Genomic DNA, 25,152 nt, shown 5'->3' on the forward strand with positions numbered 1-25,152 from the left:
CAGGTTTCCCTCCTCAGATTTCCAACAGACTAGAAGAAATTGTTCTAAAGATGACAAGTGAAATTTAACTTAAGTACTTAAAAATAATCTGCAAGATCTTTAGAGTTTACAAGCAGATGATTTTAGTCAACATAGATATTTGAATCCCCTAGTCTAACAGGTTACTCTTCTGTTGCATTTTTTTCTGGGTAAAATTGAAAAAAACTCCTAACACAAACAACCCAATACAAAATAATAAAAAGTCTTGAGTACTGTATTTCTTCATCCATCCAAATTATACACTCCTCAAGATAGTTTCAGACAACAGCACAGAGTTCTTCACCCAAAGATTAATACAAGTTGTTTTGTATTCTACTCACAAAGTTTTATTTAGTTTATAATGGCTTTGAGAGAAGTATTATAGGTGCGCAACAGTCAACCTCTTGAGACTGGGGAGGTGTTTTTGGTGAGTCTGCTGGAGTATTAAAGGCAAAGAGAAGCACCAGCATGATTAAATTCAAGCCAACACTGCCCTGAGCATAGCTTTCCGTCGATGCCACCCATTAGGACATAAGCCATTCTCTGCCCCAACCACACAAGAAATGAAGTGATTAATTCTCTACAAGGACACATCTTGAAGCTACTGCAATGAATGCTAAGAGATCAACTAGCATCTCATGGTGCACAGTGCCTTCTAGAATCGAGTAGGACCACACAAATCCAATTATTATAGCATATTTATCACATTTGGATTGAACAAAACAAGTCACAAATTACTGTTGTCAACTCAGGCTGTCTGACTACTACTTATTAACAGTATCTTCAAGTATTAGCTGACACTAAACCACCTGCTTCAGTTTTTCCAGCTCTTATCCAAAAGATAACTAGACATTTATATGTGGACTTAAGCCAGTCCTGGCTAAATACTGTGACACAGAAGAAAGACTGTCAAAAAACACATGTAGAACAACACTATCACAGTTCATCCTACTTCACGTGAATTCAGGTAGGAAACACTTGAAATACAGATAGCCTAAGGAAACAAAACCATCTGTTCTCTTTACACCAAAACACCTTTCTTTCTATTCACAGACATGGGAAAAGACAAAAGCTTGAATATACAATGCTCTACCACCCCGATTTCACAATTGAACAGAGCCTGAAACTGTTCAAGCTCTGGTATGCTCAGCAACTATCCATAATCTCCATCACTGCGCAAAAATTTGTCTGCTTCTATGACAATTTGAAGTAGCTCTTGTACCTTACTGCATTGCCAATACAAAATGTTTAAGCTGGGAAAATAAAGGAAGGAGGAAGGAAAAGTAGAAAATAGTAAAATACTAAGTTACCACTTACTACAGAACTCAAAACTTTATGTACCAAGAAGGAAATATGTTAGCAAGGGAAAACACGTTGAAAGGCAGTGTATGCTGTCACTAACTGTGGCAAGTAGGATAGGCTAAATGATATTGATAGAGTAGTACTTCAGGAAAGCAAACTCATGATGGTTTGGATGATTTGTATAATAGGATTACTGTTGGGTTTTTTTTTTTTTGTGCAGTAGTCCTATGCAGTGCTTGACTGAACACTATTTCATACATTCACAGCTAAAGAACAAAACAGTTCATCTGACAAGCGTACCCTACTCCCCAACTCCAGTGTTTCCTAATCTTGTTACTAGTAGGCACAATTACATCAAGTACTGATGATTGATAAGTGGAATACAGTATTCAGAGTGAAATCTGGCCTTGGACCAAATTACCTCAGATTCTCAGGTGTTCAGCTTCAACACAGCCTAGAAAAACAAAACTGTTGACACAGCATAAGTACTCAAAGGCCAGAGCAATCCTAAACAGAAAGCAAACAAAGTGAACAGAACACAAGTGTTTTAGGCTTGACTGAAAGCATCATTCTTTTGTCTTCTCCCATCTTCCTCTTCTAAATGCACTCTCAAGGAGTGCCAGTCCATGCTAAGATGGCTGAGAAAACAATGAGATAAAACTGGCTAAGGGAGTGAATAAAACTGAACTACAACCTTTGTTCAGCTGCCACCATACCAGCCTTACCTTTTCACCTCTAATTGTCATCTAAAATCTTACCAGCCTCCTAGATACACTAGGCAGATCAAAGAAATAATGGTATAAGCTGGAATAATAATCAGACTTAAAACAGCTTTTATTCATGATGATAAAGTCTCATTTGATACGATATTAAGAGATGAAGTGATCAGACCTCAAGAGCATTCTTTCATAGCATCAACATCATGTTTCCTGCAGCTGTAATCTTCAATAATATCTACCTACTTCTTGATGTTTCCGAATGCAACACCTGCTCAGATGATTAATGCTGACTCTCACAGTAAAGTGCAGAGACCAAACACACTAAGGAAGAACAAAGAACAACCTAATATTTCCAGGTATAATTTCTCTTATATTACAAGTAACATCTCATTTCCAGCCTCTAGAAACTTTTTTCTAGAAATAAGTTTATATTCAATATTCAAAAAAAATCATTAAGTTTTATTATTAACCAAAATCTGAACATCTGCGATCCATGGCATACATTTCCCTAACAACAGGAGCTAAGCAGAAATGTGTCACAACTGTTCTGAACACAAAGCCCAGAAAAATCTGTGAGAACTCCATATGGAAACATCCCAAGCACATACAGGGCTTAACAAAACTAAGCAGTCAGTACAGTCAAACTACTTGGAGACACGACTGAAAGCATACTATTGTGCCGAGTATGTCATCAGTTACTCATAAAGGTAGACTCTCACTTCAGGTTTTTATATTATCAGTGTGCTGATTCATTTTTGCTTGTTTTTCTCTTACTTCACGTGCAACTCAAATGTCAGTTCAGCTAATCTGCTCACCAAAGCACTACTGATCAACAGAAGAGTGTTACAGTTACTTCTGTTTTTCATGTTAATATATTAACAGAAATTAATCTTGTCTAGCATGTTCAGACAAAGCTGATAACAAATAGAATGTAGTCATGTGCTTCCAGTTAATGTTTTTTTCCTACTGCATAACCCACTGGCAAATATGTGCCCCAAATCTCTCCTGGTGGTATTCCACTGAGCGTGCTCCACTTTTTTTGAGCTTGGACTGCAATAACTTTTGCTTCTCAATCTGCACAGTTCAATTCAAGCATCACCAAACATGGAGCATCAGTCAGGCTCCCTTACCCCTAAGCTCCTGGCTTAAAAATATATCAGATCTTCACAAATTCTGTTATTATTCATCCCAAAACAACTAAAAGAACTACAAGCAGTGCCTTACTGGAAGAAAGTTCCTCTGACACGAAGGTAAATACATGTCTATACTTTTTGCCCCCCATCTTTCAAATCAGCCCTGACTATGGCAAATGCCAAAAACTATCTTGTCAGAGAAAGAGGCACTCTTTTAACAAAGAGAGACAGTGTTCAACAGACAGATGGGTGATTCAAAGGACAGACTGCAACTTCTGGGGATGAGCCAGGCAAATCCCTTTCCCATCCCCCTCAGAAGAGATTTAAGCACTGTTGTACAGACTTGCTTACATTTGCCTAAGCAACTTGAATACTTCAGAAACAAAGTAAAGTACTCTCTCTCAAAAAAAAAAAAAAAAAAGCAAAATAAAACACACCAAAAAAATAACATCAACAAAAATCTTAAATCCGAACCTCTGTTTAAAAAGTAGAAGATTTTAAATACTATCGTTTCATAGACAGCTCGGATAAAATCCTAATCCTTCTAATGTCAAGGAAGCCCTTGAAAGAACATCCATACTTATGATCAGCCTTTGGGTATACCTACATCTATTTTCTAAAATAGCAGTAAGTTCTGACATGGGATGCATGTCACAGCCTACAAATTTCACATACAACATCAGGATTATTTTTCTCTGTAATGGTTATGAGCTAAATGATTTCAATACACACACTTGCAAAGCTTGCCAAAGACCAGATATTAAGATGCTACATTAACTTTAAGTACTCAGCTACTGTTAATACTGTCACAAGGCCAGATTTTTTTTTCTCCCCTCCATGCTGCCTTTGTAAAACTTTAGATCCCCTCACCTTTTCAAAGCTTTTAAAATAAAGGCCCCCTTTCAGACCTACAAGCAGGCATGGCTTAAAGTAGCAGTGACTTTAGAAATCTCCAGGTCTAAAACCTGCATCTTTCGACAGCTGAATACCAGCTACTGCCAAAGAGCAAAGCGGAGCTGACTGTGGTGTTTAACGCAATGATTGCACACATTTCAGAGCTGTGGGAGGAAGCAGTACCAGAATTAAAGAGAAAACTCTACCTGCTGACTATCTTTGTTTTCCTTTCATAGACACTACTATAACTCATTTATCATAATGAACGTACCTACTTGGCTTAGTAATAATTACCACAAAGAACATACTATCAGGTTAACAAGATCTGTCAGCAGAAATAAGGTGAGTCAGTAGCTTTCAATAGAGTTTTGCCAGTGGATGCTGACAGAAAGGCTATTGAATCATTTAATCATAGAATCCTTGAAGTTACAAAGGGCCTTTAAAGGTCAGCTCATCCAAATGCCCTGCAATGAACAGATAAATCAACTTGCCTGCTCCAGCCTCCACTTGAAAGTTTTCAGGGTCTGGTCATCCACCACATCTCTGGGCAATGTTCCAGTGCCTCACCACCCTCACTGTCAAAGCCTTTTCCTTTATGTCCAACTGAAATCTAATTTCTTTGAGCTTGAAGCCATTTACCCTCAATTCTATCACCAAAGACCCTGCTGAAGAGTCTATCCTGTAGCTCCCCACTAGAAACTGAAAGGCTTGCTGTTAGGTCACCTCAGAGCCTTCACTTCTCCAGGCTGAACAGCTCCAGTTCTCTCAGTACGTCCTCATAGGAGAAGTGTTCCAATCCAACAGGTCCATATCTTTTGTACTGAGGACTCCACATCTGCATGCAGTACTTAAGGTGAGGTTTTACCAGCACATAGTACAGGGGCAGGATCATCTCCCTCAACTTGCTGGCCACTTTTTGGATGCAGGCCAAGATACAGTTAGCTTTCTGAACTCTGAGAGCACATGCTAGCTCATATCAAGCCACCAGTACCAAATAGTAGCACTATCAGTAACCCCTTTAGAACCATCTGTCAAAACTATCTTTTTTCTAGTAGATATTAAATCCAAAATGCTCCCAGGCACAGAAAAACTTAAACTACTTGTACCATTACAGCAGTCTGAGCTAGCAGAGCACAGTAGCTTCAAGGCAATTACCATCGCTACAGGTATCTTGATTAGTAACATTTAGCCACATAAGTATGATCCATTGTCCCCTATGTTTCCTTCTCATGCCTCCAAACCAACAGAACAGCCAAGTATGATTCCCCTTCAAGAGGCCAGTGAAGGACTCCGTGTTGTTGCTTCACTTCACATAACATACCATACTGGAAATCTAGAGGAAAAAACTGAGTTAGGAACAAAGGACTCAGGTAGAAAGAAGCAAACAACTATCCTTGTTTAGATGTCATCGACATGTTTACCACTCCAAAAAGATTTCAGAGCTAGTCCTACATTTTGCTTTTTATACTAGTTCCATTAATTATTCCCTTGTTTCTTACTCCTGAACACAGCAAGCATTTTCACGATTCCCACCAGCTGCTTGTGCCAGGGCAAGTTCAGATTGGGTTTTTGGAAAAATTTCTCTGAAAGAGTTTAAGTATTGGAACAGGCTTGCCCAGGGAAGTATCAGAGTCACCATTCCTGGAGATAATCAATACATGTGCAGATGTGGCATTGAGGGACAACGTTAAGCAGGCATGGTGGTGATTGGTTGACAGTTGGACTCAATGACCTTAGAAGTCTTCTCCAACCTTAACGATTCAATGATTATAAAGCACACATCTGAAATGTAGTCAGGGAAAAACCTGCAAAAGAACTGAGACTTAACAACCTTTTATCATAAATGCATAGATGGTGTGTAGGAGGTGTAAAGCAGCATTACTAAATCTGTCAACTTTCCTGTGAATTATGAGCACATCACCCCTTACAAAAATAGGCTGAAGGAATCATTGTGCTGATGACCATGAATACCAAGCTCACCACACTTGTTTAGACAGCAAGTCAGCTGTATTTGAATATAATCCCTCCTTCAAAGCTACTAAAATAGTTTTTATTATAAAACAAAAAGAATTACACAATTTTTTTTTCATATTTGAAATCTGTATTTTAAACTCAAAGCCAGCAAGATGAACTAACTGGCACAAAACTTCTAACAGCAGTTTCCAATTCCTGCCTGCTTGTCATGCAGCCCTGTGCTACAGTCTGCCAAAACATTCAGCAGCTCCTCCTCTTTCTCTTTATCTGAATAAAAATATATTCTCATAATGGGGCTGAACAGAGCCTGCTTCCATCTATCACCAAACACAGAGAATGCACTTCAGATGCATTTTTTAAGAACTCAACAGGGATCAGAATGATATATCTTTCTTCAATCTGAGTATTAGCATGAAACACTTATTTACATTAACTTTCCAGTGACTTCTCTCTCAACCAGTTCAAATGCTGCTCTCTGGACAGGAAACAAATTCAGCCTTAAGCTCTGTTTGATCTCTGATCTTTCTCTGCAAAAAGATTTACGCACAGTATGCCTACCTGAACTCTGACAGCTATACCTGGAGGAACTTGCAGGATATACGTGTTTGTAGCATGCACAACATTATGACCCAATGATTACACTTGATACAATCAGGAATCTGTAAAGCAGCAGTTGTTCACAACACAAAGTATTACTGAAGTCAGATCAGGGTTAAACAAGCATCTTCAAACCTAATTTTTACATGACTAAGATACACTGAGTGCTAGCTAGCAAATTGAAATGTTTGATGCCCCAGTACAACGTTATTTTTAACTGGTTTGTCTACACCTTATCACTTACCAACTGCAAAGAGATGCACATTTGAAAAGCCTATGACTCCTAGACACTGAAGATCTTGATTCAAGTCAACACTCCAAAACCCAATCAAACTTAGGGGTTTTTGTCTGTTCTAGCGACTATGTAGATGCATACTTGCTTGGAATTGAACTATGTAGTCCAGTACCTTTGCAGTATCAGCTGTGCTTAAATCACCTGCTTAATTATAAACACGAGAGAAACAGTCAGGTTAAAAGATATCAGAGGTCAGTTCTCAGTACTGCAACTGCTAATGACTTTTTAGAACTCCCAGATTCTTCCCTAAATGCTCACACAAAGGTAAAACAAACTCCAAATTTTAACATCTGGAGTCCAACTGTTCCACTTGTTCAGATGCAAAATAACTTGAGAGTATTTTGCATCTTCACCTGTTACAGGCTGCTCCTCTTTCTACTTGGGGATGATTTATTGAGCAAGGCAAAAGAAGTTCTTTACTAGCTGATCATGAGTTGACAAAACAAACAAACAGCTCTGAAAGCAAAAACAAAAAGCTTGGAGGACAATCAATAACACATCCTAGACACCATATTATAGACACCATATTATCTCAGCCTGCTTCACTCTTGCATAAACCAGTGTTTCTAGAGGACAACTTCAGCAGCTTATACCTCCACTTTCTACATGGAATATTTCGCATTAGGCCACTGGCAAAGAAAGGTCTGAAATCCACCTTTTCTGATGTATTTCTGAGATGTTTGATGTAGCTTTCTGCTATAACAAGTTTTAGTCAGTAGATAAATCACGGAAGCTTTAAAAGCAAACATTTTGAGACAAGTACTTTAAAACTGAAAACAAATACTTTGAGACAGGTACTTTAAACTGCTATCAGTGATCCTTACCCAGGCCACTTCACTTCCTTCAAGGGACAGATTTAACACAGCTGAAAGCAAATGAGAGCCACATGTAAATGCTAGTTTACTATAGAGAAGCTAGGTCAGCATGTCCTCCTTTCTCCTTAGTAATATGCTAGTGGCTTTGCAGAAATCTCATACATCCTCTGTGTATCAGCTTTCATCTAGTAGCACAAACTCTGCATCATCAGTTTCATCAGTGGTCAAAGTGGCCATCAAAAATGTATATCATACGTCACTAATATTTGCTAATTACCTCTTGTCCTCAAACTCTTTCTGCTGTAATAACTACAGTACCACAAGTAGGTAGTCCTCACAAAAGCATGGTGATTTGTTTCCTCTTTTCCCTCTGTTACTCTTTTAGTTTGTTTAGCTCTTAAGATGACATAGGGCTAGTATTCTGAAAGTACAGATTGAGTTCTCCCTCTCCACAGAGAATTATTTCCTCTACATTTTAGTCCTTATTTTTTTAGTTTATACTACTCTAATCACCACAGCAATCCAGGACCTCAGTTTGCTGCTTATAATCATAGAGCACCCCATTGCAGCATTCAAAGAATACAGTGACAGACAGAAGAACATGTTGCAGTCCTTTGCCAAAATATCATTTCAGCACCTGCCATAAACTTACATTGGTAGCTAAAAAAAAAAAATACACATCACCAGCAATGTTTGGATTTTACTGTATTAGGAAACAGCCTCAGCTATCTTCACAACACCTGAGAAGATAATGACTTCCAAATAAAAACAGAATGTATCTCATTTGCTCTCCCCACTTTCTGAGAGTAAGCCAATTAGGCTGAAACATACGTTGGTCAACAGAGGAAAGGAACACCAAAACATGGCAGAAGGAGACAATTATTATAACCTAGTAATGTTTGCAAGCTCATCAAGCCTATACCTGAAGCTGCACAAAAGCACTGCTATTAAGTGTGCATAATTACCATGGGCTACAAAGAGCCATTTCCCATCTGAAACATCAGAATTACCATGCAACAGTGAGCAAGCAAGAACAAGAATAGTTGGCATGAGTATCATCCCCAAGTGAACTTAAACATTTCTCTAAGTAAACAGCACCTTCCTGAACATTTAGCATGGATTTGACAACTGTTTAAAGCTGGAAAAAAATACACTGCTATGAACAGCACATAAAATCCCACAGATGGCTGCATAGGAAAGACTAGAACACCATGAAACAGAACGGGTGCCAGATGAGTCTGAGAGACTTGCACAGCTCTATATGCACACAGCAGCCTGGAACATGCTATGGGGCACGTCAGGTCAGTCAGGAAGCAAACTAAAGATGGAGGATTTTGGAGGTGGATGAAAGACTGGAGTAAATACCATGAGGAGGAAAGCAGCACAGGCTGCAAACAAATAAGCTCTCACATTAAATGCAAAGTCACTCTTCTGATAAAACAACGAGAAAGGTCTTCTGCATCCCCTTCCAAAGGTAATGAAAATTTGTGCTTTTCTGTTGTATATACATTTATAAATCGTTTTGTAATGACATGTAAAACTCATATTGCAGAATACATTTATCCTTTGAGACCAAGGGACATTGGCATATACAGATTAAGGATGAGGTACTTTATTTCTAAAGTTTCAAAGCTGAATCTGCAGTTAGGCAATTGCTTGGGATGACAGATCAATATCAAGCCACCCAAACAGCTTCACAACCTAGCTCTTCCGCAGGTAGTTAGGAATTATGGTCAGCAGTAGTGAAGGTAGCAAGTAGAGAATATCAGCCTGCACTAAAATGTTATCCCACAGCAAGAAATCAGAAGAAAGCAAGAGGCCTTTGCATTTAACTGATAGTTGTTTCTGAATTCATGAAGAGCAGTGAAGTCCAGGACATCTAGTTAAAACCACACGAGTTCTCTCCCTGTGCCTCAAACAACTCAAGTTCTATTTTAGTTGTAGATGTCAATACATGGAAAGGCTACATCACTGAACACAACCTTCCTCCAAACACTGCAGTTTTCCCCTGAGAGGAAAAACACTGACAATGTGCCGTACAACAGGAAAGGTATTTTCTCTGCTAACTAGAGAGGCCAAGCAGAGGTCACAATTCAAAACTTCCCCAGTACCTCCACACTCTGATCAAACCCCAAAACTTTATTACTTCTAACTAGAGTCATGCATATTTCATTACCTATTTCTCTTAAATTTTTACTTTTCCAGTGCAAATTTCTCTAGATATCTCAAAAGTATTTTAAATACTGTTGTTCCAAACTGACATGGAATTGAACTACTTGTGCCCAGAAGTTGCTGCCAGCAGGTGCACATTTATCTGCTGAGAAGTGACAGGAAATTTCTCAAGTGAAAGAAAGGTAAATATGGCATTTACCTTTGTATTTTTTTTTTTAATTCAGCTTTTTCTGACTTCTGTGGCCTTCCTATTTCCCAGCCTGTTTCCTGTGGGCTTTGTTAGAACATTTCACAAAATGAAATTGCACCGAAACATTAGACTGTTTCAGTAAGCACTCTGCACTGCTCCTTACAAGGCCATAATGCAGTACCAACACATGAAGCATTTAAAGTAAATCCATGTCGCTTGTTTCCTCTTGGTGTCTCTATGTAAACCAGGTGCTTCAAGTGGCTTCAATTGCAACTGTCCAGTTAATTTTGGATTGAAAATACAAATTGATGAATCAAATGCACTTTGCCTTATGGAGCATTCATACATGATCACAATCAGGTTCACAATTCTTGACTTTCATACCTCTGGACTGCCTCCATGATTCCTGAGCTTTCCTACTCCAAGAACAGATATGCAGTGTTATAAAAGGGAGATATGACAGTGTACACAAAATCCAAAACCTTAATGTTGTCTAGCTATAGGTGCCTTACATTTTAGAATAAATAAAAGTTTCCTGTATTAATTTGCTTCAAAAACATGGATTAGCTTCTCACAAGTATTTTGTTATTCAATATGCTACTGGTAACCTTGAGATTAGAAGAGTTCAAACCCCTGTAGAAAAGGACCAGACAAAAAAAAAAAAAAAAAAAAAAAATCAATCTAGCTCTCCTGTAGTCAAACAGACACAGTTTACTGAGAACTCCCCCACCTTACTATATGAATTCAAAGGAAAAGCTAACAAATGCTTTTACTTAATAGGAGCCTCTTGTGGTTTGACTAATGAACAATATAGAGCCCCTATTGGGGATTAATCTCTCCCCTCATTCTTCTACTCTTGATCCATCTAACTGAAAAAGGAAACAACACTAAAACCTGATAAATACACTTTCTGCTTTGCAGCAGATATTTATACATTATTCACAGATAAAGAAATGAAGTGGAAAGGGGAAGAGTAACCCTATCTCAAAGTACATGCCCTTCATTAGGGACAATTTAAATAGAAATGTAAAACAAGTACCATCTGACAGATGCCCAGTTTTACCTACATGAGCAGACCCACTTATCTAATGCATCTATCACACTTAGTCTTCCCCAAAGAACACTATCTGGTGGTCCTTCTATCACAAATAAAAGCTTTCTGAAAGCACAGATTACTGCTACTATTGCTACCATAGACAAAGCGTAAGTGTCAACATTAAAACCACAGATGGGCCCATGCTTAACAGCCAAAAATTGCCTTCCCTGCAATGCAAAGACAGAATGGACACTGCTTGCTACACTGAACTACAGTTCAGAACCTCTGGCTACTTGGCAGCCTCAGTAGGGATCTAGATTACATACTTGTAATCATAAACTTGCTTGTTCTCAATTTCGACCTTAGATTAGAGCCATAAAAGACAAGAATTAATGGAGAGAAGTGGCCCAAAGAAAGCAATTGGACACTGCTGCACCTGCTCAGACCACTTGGACTGCAGCACCTACAGAAAAGCACCAGCTCCATAAGTTAATAAGGCAGAAGTTACTTCTGCATTTAACATTGAAATCTTATTTTTAAAATTCTTCTTAATTCAGGAAGTCACCTTTCCTCATAAAAAGCTCTAGAATAAAGGAACACACCTGCTTATTGTATCAAGACAATAACAGTTAATGTTTCATGTATCTTACACTAACTGCCCTGCTTTTTCTTGGGGTCAGCTAGCTAATAGCACAACATGTAATGGAAAGGTGGAAAAACTCACTAATCCCTTTCTGAAGGATGAAATAGTATATTTATATTCAGCAATTTCTCCTTGGAATTTTTGAGTTCACCTACAGACTGGAAAGATGTGGAACAGTGATTCTTCAATGAGCCAGGTCTTCTGCAAGATATTCTGAGTGTAAAGATGGTCAGAATGTAAGAAAATATGAATATTCTGTCAGGACGTATTGTTTAAAACCGAACTTTGGAACAATCAGACTTATTCTGTCAAGTTACTCTAAAAAAAGGCATTCAAATCAGCTTTAAAAATTTCAACAATAGTGTGAAATGTAAGTACACAGTATGGAAAAAATATGCAAAACATTCAAAAGATAAAACTAGAGAAAATTACAGTAAAAATGAGGAAGGACCTATTTGAATTTGTCCATATTACTTTAGTGAAATACTCAAGTCAGTTCTAAGCTTTTGGATCTTTCAGCATAAGAAAATACATAAAAAAAACCTCTAAGTTTATCTCTAAATTTTTAAACTGCAAAATCTAAGTGAAAAAAAGCTGAAAAGAAAATCTTTTAAACTGAAGGTGGAAATCAACACTTCTTTGAGGAATATTTAGGAATTCTTACATAGTAATTTCCACATTAAATGCAATTAAGAAGGTCTTAATTATTGAAAAAATGCCTAATGCCCAAATTAAACATCATCCTACTTCACCCTCAATACTTGGTAAATAAACCAGTAAGCTATGTTATCAGCTACATAATTACCGATTTATACATTAACTTCTCTATTATCTACTACAATAATTTTGTTTTCACAAGTGTTATTCAGAATGCAATGTGTTACATTAAGAGGCACACTGGAAATAAAAGAGATTTAGCTCTTAAAGATACTGAGCATAATCTTAAAGGATGATGCTTGCTACCATGTACCTTAGTAAGATCTTCAACACAAAATTTAACTAAATCTTTGCAATGTTCATCAAATATTTTGAGGTTTGAAATTGACTGTTAGCTTTGCTGGCATTTCCCAGCTAGAGTAGTATAAATACAATTATTCATCACAGAAGTCAGAAAACTAAAACAGATCTGCTCCTGCAATGCTAGAGGACCAAAAACCGAGAGATAGCATGAATACAGATTTTTCAACATTTAATTACATGATGGAAAGTGAAGCAATGACACCAAAGCAGCAAAGTCCTGGGCTATAGCAAGAGAGGACTAGCTCAAATGCAACAGCAGTGGGCAAAGAAACAAACCAAAGAAGCTGCTTACCTTCAGAAGATCCCAGACACACAGGGATCTCTAGACAGATACCCTCACCTCCACTGCCAACCCTTAAAAGAGGTCTAGGAAGGGGGAATCCTGGCTTCACCCCTCATGCTCACTCAGGTACACTGCATGCACCTGAGCTCCCTTGGGTTGGCCCTGCTTTCCCACCAGGTGCTCAATCACTGCTTCAGGCCATGACTTAGCATTTCCACTACAAATTACCTATTTGGAAGAAATGAACTTGATAATTTTTATTTTGTTCTAAAGCAATATTATAGAACGAATAATCAATGGTTGTTATACCTTCATATTACCTATACACACACACACACTGAGCTAAAATTGCAATACTCGAAGTATTTCATAGCTTTCTTAACTTAAAAAGAACACGTTCGTTTGTACAGTAAACATAATTATTAATCTGACATTTTTCTTCACACCTTTTACACGATTATTTTAGAAGCACACTGCCACTATACACAGACCTAAGCACATGCAGGCACAGTATAAATACAACACACATCTTATATCAGTATACCCTAGTATCTCTTTTTGTTGTCTTTTCTTAGCAGAAAGAAGGCAGCATAAAGACACTGTTCTCTTATGCTTCCAGGACAAGTTACCATAATGACAAATAACAAGTATTATTGGTAGTAGATTTTATAATTAGTCTTCAATTTATAACTAGTTTACAAAGAGTTATCAATTTTTAATAGGTTCTGTGCAACATACTAATATACACTACAAATAATTCTAACAGATCCACGTCGGCAAGACATGAAAACTTTTGAATTCTAGATCATATTACAGATTCTGTCATTTACTGAAATGCTACTCAGTGCATTAGACCTTTTAACAGTAATACAAATCTAGTAACTGAAACCATCTTTGCTGCATTAAGTAGTGAGGTTCTGCCAGCATGTATGCCCTCTAGAACAATTCTCTGACTAGCACTATCAAGACAACCCTGTCACTCACTGTCACAGCAGTCACACTGACTGGCATAGCCTCAGCTGGATGCCTGTGCCTGCTCTTCATGCATTAGAGGCTCTATCTTGTAACTTGCACTGCCCACGCAAGTGATGTCTTGCTCACAGGATGGCTTACATTGAAGAGGATCTTGAAGTTCACCTATTCCAGCCCCCTTGACATGGGCATGATTGCCAATCACCAGATCAGGCTGCACAAGATTCCATCCAACCTGGCCTTCTGTGCCTCCTGAGATGGGGCATCAACCACTTCAGACAACCTTTTCCAGCACCTCACCATCCTCTGAGTAAAACATGTCTAACCTAAATCTCCCCTCTTCTAGTTTAAAACCATTCCCCTTTGTCCTATCGCTATCAGAGAGTGTAAAAACCTCAGTCCTGCTTGTAAGCTCCCTTCAAGTACCAGAAGGCCATAATAATGTCTCCCCAGAGCCTTCTCTTCTCCAAGTTAAACAAGCCCAATTTCCTTAGTCTTTCTTCATAGGAGAGCTCTTGGATCATTGCGGCCCTCCTGCGGACCCAATCCTACAGTGGGACACAGTTGCATGCTTTAGGACAATCCCAAATAGATGTCTACCAGAAAACACATCTGCTAGAGACACTGGCTAGCCACACTCAAGTTCAAGGAACACATTAGTTAGTTGTGGTCTATTACACCCAGTTTAAAGTAGCCTGAGGCTAACACAACCTTAGGAAAGGCTGTTATAGAAAAAGATATACAGAGTTACATTGAGATTTAAACTGTATGACTCCCTTGGCCTTTCCTTTATTTCTGGAGTTCTCCTGCTTCCAAGGCTGGATACAGATGCTGACACTAAATTGCCCCATGTGAATGGGCAGTATTCTGAATGCCTACATTCAAACATCACTGGAAAAACCAAGGCATATCCAATATCCTAACTGCACATGAATGCAAAATATACTAGGCTTTAAAATAACTTAACCTGATTGGATTTAGATGACATTTGCGAAATGGTTATTCAATTCCTGCAAGTCCAATAAGGCACAAGATGCAGTAGAGCCTGTGAGGAGCTGTAGATACTGATCAGCTAGCTGAACAGCCATGCGTGTAGCTGACTGAGAAACTCAGTCTAAAAATACCAGTATCAAGAATCAAATGAATGCTTTTTTGTATCTCAAGAACAAAGCACCAGTTCAGAATAACAGAGCTATTTATGGGGCTATGAAATAACACGCATCACATGGTGGATGCTCTTTAATTTCACAGATGTGATTTTATTACATTACAGCCATCATAACTCATATGTATTATAATGTACAGAACAGAACTAAATCAAAGTCCATAGAGATTTCATCATGTTTTATAATTATAAAGCACTATAAGCTTACATTAAGATGAAAAACATTAGTTATGGTCAATATTAATAGGCAGCTGCATATTAAAGCAACAATGATATTTATGGCATCAATTAAAGGGTTCAAAGAACTACCAGCAAAAAAGATATCCTCAGTGCTAAAGTACCAAAGAGCCAGTGATAAGCAATACCAGAAACTAAGTGTGTACACTACCGTGGTCACTCCACACTCCTTCGTCCCCCTGGCAAGTTCATTAAGTACTTTAATTTGTAAACCTTGAAAATAGCTTTTATGAAGAACTATTGGCACATCAAAAGCAACATTTTCTTTATATTTGAGCAAAAACAGACTAAAAAGCCCCCCTGGGAAACCTCCTTTGAAAAAGAACAAAACCACTAGTGAGATGTTTTCCAGACCAATCTATCACAGAGGAGTGAATGCCTACCACAGTCTAATACCACTTTCTTATCCTGATTTAAGCAGCAATAATCTTTGTAAGAGACAGAAATACACTATAATAATACAAGAGAATAAAAAAGAGCATTTAAGGACTCAATTTTAACAGCACCTCTGGACACTAAATGGAAAAAAAATACACAATGGAGCTTCAGTTTAAAAATCAATATGAAACCCATATTTCTGTGAAAATACTAGTATTCTTCAGAACTCTATTTTGTCATTATCAACACAAATGCTCATACACAAAGTAGTATGAAAGGAAAAGTTTGGGGTTTTTCTGGGTCATTTTCATCTCCAACTAATACTAAACGCATTTTAGAAAGCATCATTTCTATCAGCTGCCTAGGGTCACTTTCTGTCTAGCTTAAGTGGAAGAGTATGACTTCAGTATATTAGCAAAAAAAAAAAAACAGTAAATCTTGAGACTGCGCAAATACGTTATGTTCACCTCTGTACTGAAATAGAAAAACCTACAGTTTCTTTCCCTCCAAATACAACGAGCTAGAGCGAATTTAATTTCACAAGTTCAATATCGTTCAGAAAAATTCACAAGTTCATGCCACTGTATTCATAGAAGGCAGGGACCGTCCAGCTGGATTTTGACTTTTAATGTATCTAACCTGTCAGTGGGTTGGTACACGATCCTCTCTGCTTTTTATCTGCAGACAGTACCAACTGTGGTGTTAAACTTTAGATTCACCTGTTTTATCTTTCAGCTCTAGAGGCTTCCTTTTCAGTCCCAAGTTAGTTGGAGAAAAAAAAAATGTTATTTTCCCATTCAATACAATGGTAGTCCTACAGCTATTGGCCCCAACTAGAAACTACTAAGTTTACTTCAGTTCTCAAATACTGCAGGTTGTCAAAATGCAAGCTATCAACATCAGCATTTTTCTTTGTTATTCATTTGTTTAGCCCAACCCTCATGCTATCAACTGAGGCAAAACGAATCACTCAATCAGCCCCTGAATTCAGAAGTGCCACCCATCCTTTACTTCATCACCCAGAAAAAAGCATAAACAAACCAACCTGTTTAGCCAGCTGATCCTTCTTCACCAAGCCAGTGGCTGCAGCAATATTCCCTGCTCCTTCCACTGTCTTCTGGGCCACTGCCGTCACCCCTGTCACCACAGCTCCCCCAACATTGGATACCTGCTCTTTGGTCTTCTCAGCCACTAAGGATAAACAGAAGATGGAAAAACATTACAGATTTTGGAACTGGAGGTTACTGAGCTTTTCAGAGTCATATTTATCACTGGCAGCCCAATGTCATGAAAGGGCCTCAAGTGGATCTTCAGTAATGAAGATTACTTCAGTTAATCTGATCACAGTGGAGCAGGAAAGGTAAAAGCAAGCCTCATCTGTGGCCCTTATTACACCCAACACACAGTGTAATACCTAATTAGTGCACTCCATATAGCACAAACACCCTGCTGCATGTTACTTGGCATGGAAGACTCTTATTTTAAATCTTAGACTCAAAAGCTTTTGATCACTTCTCTTTTTTAAAATACATGATTAATAATCAAAGCTTCTACTGCTTGACCAGAGCATTTCTAATACAGCATTTTACCTGATTTGCTGAGATTTCTGCCTCACTGCTGATCCTTCCATCCATAACATACAAACTACAAAAAGATTGAATGCCAAAAATGCCTAAGCAAACTGGATTAGTAACTAATTTCAAAGCCTTAGGGAAACAAACTCATTTAGCCTACATATACATCAGCGGCCAACATTCTACCTTTCAGAGTATTAATGGATTCTTTCTGCTCATTCATTCCCAAGGGCTCTTTTCCCTTGCAGCAACTTGCATTCCAGTGAAACCCCTCTAAGAGTAAAGAGATGAGGTGAACTCATGCCTTCAAGTCACAGGATCAGATATTCAGAAAAAAGAGCACTTAAGAAAACAAGGGAATAGTCTTCAAGAATATCCAGCACATAGCTTCGTTACTCTAACTAATTCTGTATTTTCTCCAATCAAAATTCCATCTGACCCATAAAATGCATTCATAACTCTTACCGCATTCCTTATGAGCACAGGCTTGATATACAGGCTAACCTTTCAGAAATTTTTTGAAGTATATACAAAGAAATGATTTTTTGCAGATAAACTTGAATTCTTTAACAGCTTACAAAAAAATCAGCTTTATATAGCAGAGGGGATGCTGCATAGATTGTCATGATTGATATTAAGTAATAGCAAAGTCTATAAAGGTAGTAAAATCTCATACCAAGTACAATGTTTAAAGACCTGAACAATAGATATCCACTGACAAGGCAAATGATTTAATGCTTATTCTAACCAGCTTTGTGTGAGGAAAAAAATATACACAATTAAAACAGCGAAGATTTCAAGGCATCCAAAGCTGCTGACAAACTCCTAACCTGTTATTTTTCATAATAGCTTAACACCTGGTACAAAACCAGTAAGCTGGTTCTTTAGAAAAATACTGTCATTCAGAAACTAGAGCCACTGACATAAATGAAACTATACACACAGCACAGATTTGTAAGCGTGCTAGTAGGAAAGGTTCTTTTTTCAGTTTCTAAAGAACACAAACACTATCAACATTCCTATTACCAGAACGATTCTGTAAATAAGCTCTAACTTCATAAGCCTTCAGCTATGTAACTCTAGTGACATGTGGAAAACAACAAAATAGGCTTCCAGTATTACCTTTTTTTTTTTGCTTACACTAAGTAGTAACGAGGGACAAGCATTAAGTGCATATTAATTTATTCTGAATGCAGCGGTCATACCAACTAACAAAATTAATCTGAACACCAGGTTGTTAAATGACTTTAAGCTGTTAAGTCTTTAACAAATTGATATCTGCTTTGCATCACAGTGCTGAGAGAGTAAATTGGTTTCTGTAGAGCTCTACTGTGCTGTGGCCTGATTACTTGTGACCACCTGTGGAATAAGGGATCCTGGAATGAGATATAATAGCCACATCAAGGCTAACATTGAAATGGAAGTTCTAGTGCTGACTACAACGTTCTACCAAAAGTAGTAGTGTTGAAGGTTTTGTTTCCCCTCATCATAGACAACTGGGTAATCAAGTTACAATATTCAGAACAATTCAAAATGAGAACTTGCTCTTTTCTATTTTGATCATCACTAGTAGGTGAAAGCCACACAATTCCTCTAAATCAGAGACATTAATTCTTACTAAATATACTTTCAAATACGTATTTCAGACAATAAGATTGCCCTACGTACTTGAAAAATTCATTTATGAAGAAGCCATGAGTAAATTGTGGGTTTTTCAGTTGATACATTTACTCTAAGATACCTGACAATTAAAATGAATGCAACTGGAATACCAGTGACTACGAATATAAAGAAGCAACCCAATATGAACAGTTAAATAAAAGAATTAGGCAAAAAAAATAGACCACAATTGATAACTGCTAAAATTGTCTCACTTCAGGAAACTGACATCTGCTAGTAGTACTGAGGCAGAGGACTTTCTGGCCTTGAGCTTTTTTACAAACCAGGGCTTTACTTGGACTACTAGGACAGTCTGTAAACATCCCATCTTGGATGCTGCACATCTCCATGCACTTGTTCTTGGGAGATGAGTAAGATGCACATGTTACTACACATTTAGAATCAAAGGACTATAAACATGTCAATTAAGCAGGCAAGTGAGATACACAAGCTAGTACCCCCATAAGATCAATAAGCAACACTACTTTTTCTCTCGAAGTCTTGAGAAAGGGTGACCTGACAAATAACAAGTCCGCAGCATTCCTATTCTGCAATATCTTGAAGTGGCTAAAGCTGGAAAAAATCAGGTCATGCTTTAAAGCAGGAAACTCCTTAAACCTTGTTAATTTCTGGGTTTGGAAAGCCACTAACTGAAAAGGTTATTTCATTGATCAGCACTCTGAGGATTATCAGTGTCTTCACCAGAGGGTTTTACATAATCAAAAATAGGAAAACTAGCAAGACCTTGGAGCTCAAATAGCAGGAAAGAACTAACTGAAAACAGTTTCATTTGGATCTGTGATTCTATTTCACATTCAAATGTCTCTAGCCTCTTGAATCATTTCTTTTTTTTCCAGAAAATGTGTTAATGCATCTCGAGTTTCACATCAACATCCTAGCACATATTAAGATCACCAGAACTGGCAAAATCCTAGTCCTACGGGGAAAAAAAAGACAAGTAGTCCTTTAGAAGTACCAGCATTATCACTGCAAATTTCACGTATTTAACAGATTTGATTTCTAGAATACCTTCACTAACATTTTTCAGAGCATCTTTACTTTATATCTCTGAAAAATCAATCCTGTGAATCCAGATCTGTTTTCATCTCCCCTCTTCTACCTCCCAGAACAGCACCTCATAAGTTTGTTTTATTCTATTGCTCCTCCCCTCCATGTCCAAGCAATTCCTCTGTTTTTGTACTACCAAGTCCATACTGCTCCATTTTAGAAATTATGTTCTCAGGATTTTACATTAGCTCCTCTCTTCTGTCCTCTGCACGCCCTCTGTCCATTTTTCATTGTTATTCAACAGTCAAACTCCTGCCAACCAGCTGAAATGAGTCAGTATTACACCAACTGTGGCACAGTAACCATTATTCTCAAGCTATGAGTTACTCATTTCATAAAGTGGATGAGGAACTTTGTCTAAAATTCCCAGTAATATCGTTGAACATTGTACTTACAGGCACGGCACAGAACAGATGTGTTCTCTCTGTTTTGATTTATAGTCTGTTATATATCACGCAGAACAAAATTTAATATATCTTCAAATCTGTCAAAAATCTGTTCTCTTAGTTTAAATTTCCTGTCTCACTATATATATTATATCTGATAAAGATGGAGGGAAAGGAATCTCCCACTAAGCTAGCCTACTACAGAAGATCATTGCTTCAACAAGTTTCTCAAAGCCCAGCTCAGTAAAAAAAAAAAAAAATTAACTGTTAACTTGCGTGCAAGAGTTATCTGTTGTTCCCACATCTGTGATCAAATGGGATATACATGCCCCAAACCTTATTCTACTGCACTACTGCAATCCTCTATTGGTTACAGTAATTATCCTACCGAATATTTCCCTTAATTTAGGTCTAACAAGCAGAAATTTGAAGCCTCATAACAAGAACATAAATCTATTTAGCCCGCAGCTTAGTTCTGAAGGCCTGTCAGAGATGTTCTCATCAACTGTGCTCCTAAATATACACTTGGTTTACTTCTCCAACATTTGAGTTGTGATATTTCCTGTCAAGTAAAGTCTAACAGTTTATTCTTTGCATTAATCTGTATAAGCACAGATCAGTGATAACCTGGCTATGCAAAAAGTAAAAGAAAAAAAATTCTTTCCTACTCCCATTTTCATTTGCATTGTTTTTTTTTTTTTTTTTTTTGGAAGAAAAATGCTGCACGTTTCTTGACTGAACATTTTCTTCAAATCTCCACAAGTCTAGTATTTTGCAGAATAAAATTACACATTCTACTCAATGCATTACGGTCAGCTCAAGTTCTCCTGCACTTCATATACATACAATATCTCCATTCATTCTGCCACCTACTAGTTGCTTCAAATTATTGGTTTCTGGTTTCAATTTGTATAATAGATGATCCCTGTAAATCACTTTGAAATGCAAATTCATTCCTTTTCAGTGTAGAAGTACGCATGTAAAGATACATGGCTAGCAATAACTTCAGCATTTGAAAGTACTGTTGCAACAGAGAGATTATGCAGTTAAAAATATTTGAACATCTTCCAATCCATGACAAATTCAAATGAGTTGAACAAAACTCTGAAACATGTTTCATTCCTATAAGCTATTTCCCTCCTATCTTCCCACTCAGCCAGCTCCTGGGAGACATATTGATGAGTCACAACCATCTTTTAGGAGTGGAGGGAGTGATGGGGCACACCCATACTGTTGTTGCAGTAAGACCTAATCTAAGAAGTCACTACCTGTAGTGGAGTGTTGAAAACAGTTCTCAGACAAGGATGAAGAACCAGTATGAACACCAATAACCAGGTATTAAGTTTGTGGGATTTTTTTTTTTTCAGGCACAGACTGTCACAGTACAGCTATGCTCTACACTATAGCTACACTTAAGTATACTGGAGGCAACCAGCTTAATGGATGGATATAATCACACAGACTGCAATTAGCAGCAATGACTGCTGCAGAGCTAAGTTGACAACTACATAAGAGAAACCCCCATTTTGCATCATGGCTTTAATTGTGATTTATCAAAAAGACTTTTGCACAGACAAACTGATGGCGCCACTGCTGGCCTTAACTGCAAACCCTCCCAGCGATTTCTCTTTTCTACCCAGCTCTTACCGTCCCTGCTGTATAAAGGAGGTTTCTTCTACATTATTTGCCTCCTTCATCAGTTGCATTAATTCCTTATCTACTATAGTAGCATACATCCTATCTGACTCCACAGCGTCCTAAATCAGCAGATAAATGTCCTTCAAACTTATGCCCAAGTCCTTCCCTACCGTACCTTCCCTATCACTCCCGTTCAGTGTTATTTCTCTTCTCCACTCCCACCTCCAATCCCACTACTCTTCCTCCTCAAATAACAAGCAAACAGAATTGGACAAACACACCAGGCTTCCAAAAATTCTTCACTAGAAAACTAAAGCTTTTTTATTTTCAATGTCACCATGCTTGTAACTTCCCTACATAGAATATTTTGGCAATAAACAAAGAACAAAAAAGAAATAACTTTGGTATACTTCTACAAACACAAGCTATTTCCTTCTCTTTGAAATCTGGTTTCACTAGCCCTCCAGCTCACACTGGTATAACTTGACTTTGATTCAGAATACTGCTTAGAAAATCCTCCTCACATACAATGATATTAAACTTAAATATTTCACTGTAAAACATAAAACTTTATGCAGTTTACATCAACATTTCTTTACACTTCTCAAATTTTCCACATTTTACCATCCCTCAGAAGCTTGAGCATTCAAAGAAATAAAAAAATTTAATAGAGAGAGAAAAATTTAATTAATCAAGAAATTAAGAGAATTGACTTACCCGTTGTGACACCATGAACAACTCCTTCCTTGGTCCTGGAACCTAAACAATGAACAATATTTAGTTGAAAATACTTGCTCTTATATACTGGTAAAGACAAGATGGATAAGATGGATAATAAGGTAGAATGAATAGATAGAATACATACTATTGCGCAGTTTCCAAATTAACTGAACAGAAATTCCATCTAAGGGAAAGGCTGAAACTGTCAACTGAAAGCAACTATTTGAACTATAAAAAAAATGATAATACTGCAAGCACTTCTGCAGTTAATTCCTTGTACTTACTGACTTTCTTGCCATTGTCTTAACAGTCATGTTAATTAAGTCTGCCACTCCACAAACTCACAGGGACAGCTGCACAGAAGTCATTAGGATGTTAATAGTAAGATGAAACTCATGCATGCATTTTCCAAAGATCAGACCCCAAGTTCCCAAAAGATCCTTATAACCTCTAACAACTCTTGTTCAAATCTTGGTTTCTAGGGAATTAACAAGCTTTACTGAGCCTACAGAAAGACTTAGTAGATAAATTCACTGGGAACTTTTAGAATGGCTAGATTTAGACAAAGAGTAATCTGAAAGGGAAACATTAGGTAGCAGTCAGCACTTAAACATAAAAATGTCCACGGAGTCAAAATCAAGGCTCGCCTAATCCACTGCACTGCTTATCACTGACAAGAATAATCAACAAAGGTTCTGCAAACAGAAACCTTAAGCTTGCGCAGCACTGAGAAATATTATAAGACCTGCTTAAACAATTTAACTTGGCACCCTGAAGACCAAGCAGAGTTCTGGAATGCCCATGTAAAAATACCATGATGACGACTTCTTTTTTTTACTACCAAAAAATATACATCATTATTTTTGTGTTCACACGTCACTCAGTATTTCAGATTTTATGATTAGTATTTGACTCACCACTTCTAATACCTATGTAATTTCAGCATATCACTATATACAAATATAAACACGAAGTGATACTAGCAGAAACACATAAGATAACGGTAATCAGCAGAAATACATTAGAAGAAAGCAACTTTTCTCATAATTCTTGAAAGTAATGTAAATACACACTGGAATAACATGAAAACCTCATTCAAGCATACTGTTCACTGCTAGTGCCAATTTGTAGAGTTTACACCATGAATTTATGGCACTACTGGATTGATTACAGCATTGAAAAGGCTCTTATATATGAGCAAGAGCATTATTCCATTACAAAATTAAATAACATTGTTGCATCAAGTAAAATGACTTCCTCTTCCTTTAGACAATAAAACAAATTAAACAGCTGAGAAACCTTCCTTTACTTTGATTTTCTCTTCCAAAATAAGCAGTTTTCTCTCAGTGAAAACATTTACTATTGGAAGAAGTATTCATTTCGGTGAATCCAAGGTGCTAATATTTAAAGACCTGTTCTAGGACTTCAATTCTCAATCTTGCATCACCACGAGCACTGAACAGTACTAAAAACACACGTGGAATTTAAGCAATGACTCGTTCTACTGTCTGGTACAAAGAGACTAAACACCATTTTAGTCTTACAGGAAATCTATTTGAACATTTAACATTAACAACATACTTTTAAATTCATTTGTAGACCTGACCAAAATATCATTCATCTTGCTGAAGTTACTGTCCGTAATCCGAGCCATTAGCAAAAGCAAACCTGTGAATAACAAGTATGCAGTTCCCTAGAGCTGAGAAGGATGAAGGTGAGAGATAGATGGTATGACAGAACTCCCTGGGGACCTCTATAATGCACTTATCTTCAGAGGAACATCCACAGACTGATTCTTAACTCACTTAACTCTGCTATAAGCACAGCTAGTCTAGAAATGCCAGATCTTTCTGCTGCCAGATTTTTCTTCAGCAAATGCACAACTTGCTGACCTGTACAGAACAAACACATTTGTGAAAATAATCAGCTAAGCTTTAGTTCAGAACTTACAGTATACATTAGAGCTAAACACTCAACTCTCACATACTTCAACACTCAACCCCTCATACTTCAGAGGGGACCTGATCCAGGTCTATAAATATCTAAGGTGTGGGGGGCAGAATGGCGAGGCCGGACTCTTTTCAGTGGTGAGTGGAGACAGAACAAGGGGAAACGGCCGGAAACTGCAGCATAGGAAGTTCCGCACAAATGTGCGAAGGAACTTCTTTACAGTGAGGTGACGGAGCACTGGAACAGGCTGCCCAGGCAGGTCTTGAACATCTCCAGAGAAGGAGACTCCACCACCTCCCTGGGCAGCCTGTTCC

At 37.7% G+C, this 25,152-nt stretch overlaps 1 protein-coding gene across 5 annotated transcripts in view; it reads right to left on the reverse strand.

Annotated features, from left to right (window-relative positions):
• Nucleotides 1-25,152, reverse strand: part of SNCA (synuclein alpha) — a 66,716-nt gene that overhangs the window by 34,152 nt on the left and 7,412 nt on the right. For all 5 annotated transcript variants that reach the window (XM_042872232.1, XM_042872231.1, XM_042872230.1 and 2 more), the window contains 2 exons: nucleotides 22,886-22,927; nucleotides 16,889-17,034 (listed from right to left, as the gene is read on the reverse strand). In XM_042872232.1, coding sequence (XP_042728166.1) covers nucleotides 16,889-17,034; nucleotides 22,886-22,927 — 188 coding nt within the window. The remainder of the gene's footprint in view (nucleotides 1-16,888; nucleotides 17,035-22,885; nucleotides 22,928-25,152) is intronic.

Source organism: Lagopus leucura, unplaced genomic scaffold (assembly GCF_019238085.1).
Source record: "Lagopus leucura isolate 7727_CA_CO unplaced genomic scaffold, USGS_WTPT01 Super-Scaffold_100004, whole genome shotgun sequence".
NCBI classification, from domain to species: Eukaryota; Metazoa; Chordata; class Aves; order Galliformes; family Phasianidae; genus Lagopus; species Lagopus leucura.